The following is a 9135-nucleotide window of genomic DNA, read 5'->3' on the forward strand; positions in this document are numbered from 1 at the left end:
GCAGGCCAGAACCGGACGCTTTGGAAGCTTAGAACTCTTATGTCACCGCCCCGAAGGCGGTGCCTCAGAGGAAGACCAATGGGCCGCGCAAGGGGCGGGGCCAGACCCGAATCCTACGGCGCTGGGTCTCATTACCGGAGTCGCCTAGCAACATGAAACCTTGCGCTAGGCTCCAGCTCCAGCTAATTGATGTGCGGTCCCAAGCTCCCCCACGGATCGGAAGCGCAGCCAAGAAGGCATATGCACAATTCACGTCTTTATTAGGCTGGATTCTTCTGTGCACTTATACATCGCAAGCCATGGCTGAGCTCTCCAAGACCCCTCAGACCCACCGCCCCGCTGGATCTACCACCTTCAGGACAAAAGAGGCTTCCGGTCTGCCCCGCCCCAACAGTCTCTGCGGATCAGGTAGAGCGGCTACGCATCGTGTAGTCCAGAATGGAGGCCTGGAAGTGTTCTGTATTGTTGAGGTCCGGCCGGCAGAGAATCACATAGCACTTGGGGAGGAAGTAACCGCTGAAGCCGCCACTCAGAGTGGTTAGTCCTGCCATCACATAGACCGCGGGCAAGTAGCTGCCCTGGTAAATACTGGTCATGGTGAAGAAGGCGATCCAAGATACGAAGTTGAGGAGTAGGCTGAAGGTGACACATTTGGCTTCGTTATAGTTCTCTGGCAGTTCCTTACCCAGGTAGCTGCAGGCAAAGGTGCTGATGGAGAGGAGAATATTGTGGGTGAACGCCACCAGGAAGCCCACGGAGTTGACCTCTGTGCACTCAAGAATCACCAGATGGGGAAAGAGCTGGTATTCCTTGGTGGGCAGTGGAGTCCACATTGCAAGCCACATGAGACAGATCAGCAAGTGGACCGTGGAACTCACAATGACAAACAGACTGGCACCATGGTTTTGGGCCCAAGTGTGGTAGAATGTGGGTACCTTGGTGGAAAACTTGAAAATGATGACCAGTTGGAAGGAGCGGATTGTCAGACAGGAGAGGAAGACGGCAAAACCGAGAGAAAAGAGGGGCTGGCGCAGTAAGCACGTGGGCACTGTGGGCTCCCCGAAGAAGCAGTAGAAGCTGCAACTCCCTGCAGCCAGGGAGCCCAGCATGAGGAAGCACAGCCTGCCCCCAGCTGACCTCACAACAGGCGTGTGAAGATGCCTTGCAAACAGGCCAGTGGTCCCAAACAGCAGCAGCAGCAATAGTGTGTTAGCTGTTACTAGCACCAGAGAGATGGGGTCATGCCAAGCCAAGAACACCACGGTCCGTGAGAAGCAAGCCGTGCTTCCCTCGGGTGCCCATTCCTCTTTTCCACAAGGCTGGCAGATGTGAAGATCTGAAAGTAATGATAAGGTTTCTGAGAGCCAGGTAAGCAGAAGGAAGGGAGGAGCAGGGAAGTGGGTCCAGGTCTTTCAGGCCCGGAAGGTTCTGGGAAAGTTGCATCTTGGCGGGCAGTTTATGGAGCCATAGTGAGAGGGGAGCCTAGAAGAGCCACAGGCTAAGCACATCCTCAAAAGCTCTGTGTTTTGTATGGCTCGGATCCCAAAGGTGGTTTGCAAACACAGAAAGCTTTTTGATTTTGTCAGAGCAGCCTCTCCCTTCCGCATTTCCATTAACCAGATCCACCTGCTGAGCATCTACTCCCAGATACCTGAGTCCTGACTCTCCCTTCACCACAGAGATAGTAAAAGGAAAGAATGGTGTCCACGCACTAAGCCGAGTCCAAAGCTCCCTACTGTGCTCTCTGCCCTCCACTTTGAGTCACTGAATGGAGCACACAGGCTTCCTTCTGCTGCAGACAAGCCAGTACCTACCTTTAATCCAAACCATTCAGGTGCGGAGTCCTTGGCACAAGAGAGGGGTCTCATATCAACAGAACAGCACAAAGGAGCTATATCTCTTTGGATAAAGAGGTTGTATTTAGGACCAGATTCATCTGTGGAAGCTGGGGGTGGGAGTTCTCTAACAGAGGACACACCACAGTCTGAATCCAGCCTAGTGGCAAGTGTTCTCCAACCTGTATCCAACTGGCAGGCCCATGAACTGGAGCCCTGGTTCTAGGGCCCTTGGGTGCTGGATCGATCACCCACTCACTGTTCACTCACCACTCTTGTTGAGAAAGGTCCCAGCCTCACAGGGCATGCACTCAAAGCAACAGTGGTGGGAGCCTACAACCACTCTGTGGTGCCCCTCAAGACAGTCGCTGGTACACACAGAGGTAGGTGCCTGTAAGAAGCCACAGTGGTTTGCAATCACATAGAGGAGCCCCAGTCAAGGGACAGCTCATATGTAGCATAGAAAAGAGATCTCTGCGTTTCTGCCTCTGGGTTCATGCTCAGAGCAGAGCCCTGGGAGCATCTGTTTGATAACACAGAGCTCCTGTGTTATCAGTCCTGCAGTCCCTGGCAGGCCTGAGCAGAGCTAAGGTGGCCTAACATCTGGCACCTCCTTCCTTCTCTGGGTAAGCATCATTACCCAGGCTCCTGGTAACATAAAGCAGTCCCCGTTACCTGATTGTTCTTCCCATGCCATTGGATTTTCGTCTTATTTATGTCTAGCTGAACTGGAGACAACGAAGCAGAGCCAATGACCTCGAAGGTCCATTCAGGCCCATTCCAGTCCCAGGCGATGATGTTATAGTCACCTAGAGGATCCCCGCTGTCATCAAATGCCACAGTATCCTTATGTAGAAGGAAATTCACCTTGTAGATCTGCTGCAGAAGCTGGGACAGACAGATGTCATGAAGTTGCCATAGACCACACAGACCCAAGCAGCCCAGGCAGCAAGCAGGGGCTCTCTTGTGTTTCTGTCCTGGGTGGTCCCCAACCCACCTATAAGGCCTGGTTCCTTCCTTAGCAATCTGTTCTCACTTCTTCTAGGAACCCCTTGACTCCTGACCAGCCTCCTAGATACCTCTAATATATATCAAGGACTCTTTTTGCGGACATTTTTGGCCTTTGACATCTCTGGGGCATGCTGGGTGGAAGACTCAGAGAGGAGAACGATTTATCTAAGAGAAAACCCCAATTCACTGTCTCCTCGGATCGTTCAAATACCCACACTGCAAGGTTTGGATGTTCTGGATGCATCCTGGCTGGAATTGCTTACCTGCCAGGGGTAGACTGGGCCCCTGGAACAGGTCTCAGAGGTACATCCCAGGAGCTGATGGAGGCCATGGGCCACAGCATACACAGCCCGATACACATTGTAGGCAGCACTCATGGAAAAGGCTCCAAGCATGGGCATGCTATGTGTTGTGAAAGCATGACATTCTCGGCACAGCTGGTTAGTGCTGCACCAGGAGCCCTCTGGGCAAGACCTGGGGGCACCCTTTAGTGCCCTGACATAAGACTCTTCAAACTCCTTCAAGCCAGGAACAAGCCTCTGCCGGATGGCCACACCCAGCACTGTCCCAATGCCCTGGATCCCAGGCACATTGGTGATGTATGTGGAGATGGCCCAGTCTTCTGAGGCGATCCACACCTTGCCAGTCAGGTTGGCCAGCACCACAGACCTGAAGAACACTCCAGCCAGGTGCCGGTTAGAGAAAACCACAATCACAGTGGTCCTGGCTTGAGCCAAACGGCGCATCATCTGCTGCATTCTCAGGTCATCCGCTTGGGCAGAAAAAGGCACGATATCCTTGAAGGCAATGCAAATGCCCTGTGGGGTAGCCAGTTCCTCCAGCGTCTGCACGCCCAGCTGCCCGTAATCACCATAGCTGCCAATGAGTGAAATCCAGACCCACCCAAAACTCCGCAGCAGCAGCACTATGACCTCCACCTGGTACTTATCGCTAGGGATGGTACGAAGAAAAGATGGGTACTGGCGTTTTTCACTGAGCATCACACTGCTGGCCTCGTAGCTGATCTGTGGGGAAGGATTCCATTCACTGCAGTCAGCAACATCAACCTTGACTAAAGCCTGCCCCTCCCCCACAGTCCCCACCCACAGTAGAGAGTATGCAAATCAAGAGGGCTGGCACCTCTGGGGAGTTCCAGGAGTTGTGGGGATCAAGACCAAGTGAAAGGGACCATGTCATTTTAACAGGGAACAAGCCGTGCTTTCTTGGCCTCAGGTCCTTGGCATGAGTAGGACAGGGCAGGAGACCTGAACACTCCAGTTGAGGGTCTCACTTCTGTCCTGCACACTGTGGGGACCTCCTAAGGTTCCCCCTGAGAAATGATGTGCAGACAGACTCAAGTATGCTGAGTATACTTCTATTCAAGTGACAGTGTAAGACAGCCTGGGGCAGGGCTGATGGAATCATCTATGTGAGGGATGGTGGTGCTCCTAAAAGATGCAAATGTAACCGGGTGTGGCCAGTAATCCCAGCGGTTAGGTGGGAGGATCAGGAGTTCAGAGCTACCCTAGACAGTAACACAAGTGTAGGGCCAACCTGGGCTACAAGAGACCCTGTCTCAAAAAGTCGAAAAAAGATGAAAGATAGATTCTGAAGAAAAAAAATATATATATATTTTGGTTTCTCTGTGTAGTTTTGCGCTTTTCCTGGAACTCGCTTTGTAGACCAGGCTGGCCTCACAGAGATCTGCCTGGCTCTGCCTCCCAAGTGCTGGGATTAAAGGCGTGCGCCACCACCGCCAGGCGGAAAACTACATTTTAATGGTGATGGTCTGAAAACTGTCAGTAAAAGGCTAGGTGGGTCGTGTGGGCCATGGTGAGGCCACTGCTGGGGACACCGGGTGAGGAACACGCGCTCAGAAGTCAGAATGCATGGTCTCTGTGGCCTGGAAACGGAGGGAAGAGGAGACCAGGGAAGTAGCAGCTGCCCCAGAGGCAGAAGACAAAAGGACCCTCTCCAGAATCCGAGAGAGGAGCTGAGAGCAAAGGAGGGGTAAATGTGAGGGATGGTGCCGTACAGGGAATGATCAGACATGTCACAAGGAAGCCATGTGGGGTAAGGACTGCAAAGCACTCTCTGGACTTGGAGCTCTGGAAGGTACTCTTGCTACGGCTGGACTGATTGAGGACAGACTCCCAGACTGAGGCACAAGCGGAAGGGGTGAAACAAGCTGGAGTAGAGAGCTCCAGGAAGTCGATGACCAGGGGCAGGAAGAGCCAGGCACAGGAGGACAGGGGACCTGCTCAGACAGACTGCTGAGCACAGCAGAGGCGCAGGTACGGCAGTACCAGACCACCACAGAACAAGGAGAAAGGCATGCCAGCGGGGACACAGTGTCTGGGGTAGGAAGTGAAGGCTTTGCGGGTAGCAAAGGCAAGGGAGCCTTTGGATGGAGAGAAGGCACAGAGAGTGAGCAGCTGGGTTGTTATGCTTTCCAAAGGAGGACAGGGAGCTGGGTGTGGTGGTGCACACCCCTCACTCATTCCAGCAGTCCGAGGCAGAGGTGAGCTGATCTCTGAGTTCAAGGCCAGCCTGGTCTACAGAGTGAGTTCCAGGACAGCCAGTGTTACATAACGAAACCTGAAGGCTGAGGCAGGAAGGCTGGAAGCAGCTCCCATTGCCCTCCACCCTAGACTTACAGATGGGGATCCCCAAGGCTTGGCTTACCAGTGGCATCAGAAAGGGGCCCAGCAGGGCAGCAGTAGTAACAGCGTGGTCAGTGTTGTCTGGACCAATAAGTGCCACCACCTTGGAGGAATAGTTGTGAAGATCTCTCTGCATCTCTATGTGGTCAGTCCCCTGCTGGGCAAGCACCCTCAGTGTGGCGTACACGTTGGCAGACTCTGAGCACACATCATACAGTTCATATCCCAGGGAGATGTTGGGAAGCAATGCTGTGGAATTATTTATCTCCTCAATGCTGAAACGCATGGCCTGGAAGAGGTGGTAGCCATGGCCATTGAAGCTGCCAGCTCTGTAGGGAAAAGAGCCCAGGGAGAACTGGAAAGGTTGAACCCATGTCACTTCCTGCACCCTAGGCTTTGGGGGCAGAAAGGAACACTGAGGTTGCCTGTCCAAGCCAACGCCAGCCTGAAACACCTCGGCTCAGGTTCTCAAAATTGAGGCTATCACACATTGCAAAGCACAGTGTCTTTCTTGTATGTACAAAGTTTTCTGCTCTCACAGGAGCATGATGGTTTAATAAAGGAAAACAAAGACCTTTCCTTCTCGTCTGCTGCCGTCCTATAGCACATAAGCATCAGATCAGCATCTTTTAGATTGGACTCTATAGGAATGCTTGATTACCTAAATACCTGTTTGAGTTGCTGACTTTAGTTTTCTAATAAATTGTTCAATGATTTTTGGCTAAGCATTAGGATAGAATTTTCAATAACCTCAGAAATGGCCCTAAGCATACTTTTGCTATTTATACTATATATTTGAACAATCAACATATCAATTCTAAAAAAAAAAAAAAAAAAAAAAAAAAATTCTGTGTCCAGAAGTGCCAAATACTCAGCTGAGAAATTTTTTTTTATTATTTCTATCTTCATTTATTTATTTATTTATTTTTTACTGGAGCTGAAGACCGAACCCAGGGCCTTAAATTAAAGGAATGGACCCCCATGTATAAATGTATACTTATTTTGTATACCTAAAGTTATATTAAAAATTCTCAGGAGGGGGCCAGGTGCTGGTGGCACACGTCTTTAATCCCAGCACTTGGGAGGCAGAGCCAGGCGGATCTCTGTGAGTTCGAGGCCAGCCTAGGGTACAGAGTGAGTTCCAGGAAAGGCGCAAAGCTACACAGAGAAACCCTGTCTCGACAAAAACAAAACAAAACAAAAAATTCTCAGGAGGAGCTGGAGAGATGGCTCCCAGTTAAAATCATTGGCTGCTCTTCTAAAGGTCCAGCATTCACATGGCAGCTCACAACTATCTGTAACGCCAGTTCCAGAGGATCTGATGCCCTCTTTTGGCCTCTGTGGACACCAGGCATGTACATGGTACCCAGATATATTTGTAGGCAAACTACCCACAAATATAAAAAAATAGTTGGATGGGTGGGAGGCAGAAGCAGATGGTTCTCTGAGTTCAAGGCCAGCCTGGTCTACTGAGCGAGTTCCAGGACAGCCAAGGTTACACAGAGAGACCTTGTCTCAAAAAAAACAAAACAAATGAATAAATAAATAAATGATAAAATAAATCTTTAAAAACATTTCCCAGGTTTAAAAATGGCATAAATGCAAAAAAAAAATAAGACACCCTGCCCTAAAGAAACAGTTAACATACATGCACATACATCTACTCAAGTACACACCTAAGCACACATAAGCATGCACACAGGGAGATTTACATTAAGGAACTGGCTCACATGACTGTGGGAGTTATTCAGTTCAAAACTTGTAGAGCTAGTCAGTAGACTAGACAGCTGAATCTGAGGGCAGATGAGGACTATAGTCCTGGATCTGAGGGCAGTGTCTCTTTGCTCTCCAGGACCTCAGTCTTCTCTCTGAGGCCTTAAATGGATTGTATGAGGCCCACTTACTGTTGATGGACAACCTGCTTTACAGTCTATTGATTTAAATGTTAATCACATCAAAAACATACTTTTACAGTAACATCTAGACTGATGTTTGAGCCAACAATTCTAGGCACTGTCCCTTGGACAAACTGAATGTACTATTACACCTGCCTCACAGGGCTCAACCTCAGCTGAGAATTCTCTGCTTTAGCAGCTACTCTCAACAGGGACATGACGCTGAGGTCAACCCTGCTGCATGTCCCACTCTCCAGCTTTCTGCCTTCTAGAAGATTTCCCCCATTCCTTCCATTGCTCTTGTCCCCAGTGTACTGAGAGGTTCAGTACCTCTTGAACACAGAGTCCTTCAGTTTTTCAAAGCCAGTTTTCTTATGTCCTTCTCAAAACAAGCCAAGTTTCCTCTCCCCAGCCTCCTATTTGCAGCTCTTTGGCCTGGTCCTCACAGGCCAGGGCTTCCAGAACCTTATTTCCTGGCCAACAGTCAGGTTGTCTTCATATGCAGAATATCTCACTGCCTGTTGTAAGAACACTCTGGACCTCCCTCCCAACACAATACTTGAGCATAAACTGTGAGCAGCCATCTTTAAAAGGAAACCCATTGGGAACCCTACATGCCCGCTGCAGGAAAGCCAGAAGACTTGAATGGAATTACAACCCACTCTTAACAGCAAAAACAAAAGAACATATTGCAGTATAAATAATAATATACAGAACAAAATTAAACATTGCAATATAAATAAATAGTAGCATCCTAAAGTAGAAACTGATGGACTTGTCCAGCTACCAACTTGACTTTAGTCCTTACAGATCAGTGAGGAAGGACTGGGGACAGAGGTAAGCAGAGGAGCCCTTGTGTCCCTCTGTGTGAGAATCAGTTAGTCTCTCTCTCTCTCACCCCCATCTCCCTCCCTCCCCCACTCCCCCCACCTCTCTCTCTTACAGGGTTTCTAGCCTAGGCTGGCCTCGAACTCATTATATAGCTGAGGATGACCTTAAACTTCTGATCCTTTGGCCTCCACCTCCCCCAGTACAAGGATTATAGGTAATACATGCACCAGCCACCAAATCTAGCTGGTGTGGTGCTGGAGATTAAACCCAGGGCCTCGTGTACTCTAGGCAAGCTCCAAACTGATCAAACTACATCCTCAACCCACTAAGTGACAACCCTGTTGGCTCTTACCTGTCACAACGTGTCACCTGGGGTTTGTGTCTCACCTGCAGGCAGTCTGCATGGAGAGCGAACAGGCCTGCAAGGAGGTAATCCCCTGATAGGCTGAAGCCAGGAGAGGACTCTGTCTTGTAGCAGCTGAAGGCCCAGCAATAAATAATGGGGATCTGCAGACTGACCAGGGAAGCTGCCCAGGAAAACATGCTGGCCAGATGCCACTTTGCCAAGCATGGCTGAGCACACTTCTGACAATGCTGACTGCTTAAATACAGTGAGTAACAACTGCTCAGTGCTTCCTCACTTCAGGGCCCGGGGAGGGGCAGGACTGGAGTCCCAAATGCAGTTGGCCTTCCGGCTGTGGTCTCTCTCAGGAACTGGGCAGGGCCAGGTCATGGATGCAAACCAGGTGGCCCCCTGAGACCCCTCCCCTGGATGGTTGTGGTTTCTGTCCTCGTCCTGGTGTTCTTGGCTGCACCTGGCTGGGGAAGGGAGCCCTGACATTTTTCAGGGAGGAGAGGGAAGACCCGGACACTGAAGATCAGGGGTTCTATCAGGGAGCT

At 50.4% G+C, this 9135-nt stretch overlaps 1 protein-coding gene across 1 annotated transcript; it reads right to left on the bottom strand.

Moving 5' to 3' along the window:
- Positions 1–325: 325 nt before the first annotated feature.
- Tas1r1 (taste 1 receptor member 1) lies at positions 326–8833 on the bottom strand. Its single transcript, XM_036178791.1, has 6 exons — positions 8588–8833; positions 5532–5838; positions 3110–3871; positions 2511–2723; positions 2106–2226; positions 326–1336 (listed from the first exon to the last, which is right to left on the bottom strand). Exons 1-6 carry the CDS (start codon positions 8776–8778, stop codon positions 405–407), a joined length of 2526 nt encoding a protein of 841 aa, XP_036034684.1. The 5' UTR covers positions 8779–8833; the 3' UTR covers positions 326–404.
- Between the last annotated feature and the right edge of the window lie 302 nt (positions 8834–9135).

Source organism: Onychomys torridus, chromosome 2 (genome assembly GCF_903995425.1).
Source record: "Onychomys torridus chromosome 2, mOncTor1.1, whole genome shotgun sequence".
Taxonomy (NCBI): Eukaryota; Metazoa; Chordata; class Mammalia; order Rodentia; family Cricetidae; genus Onychomys; species Onychomys torridus.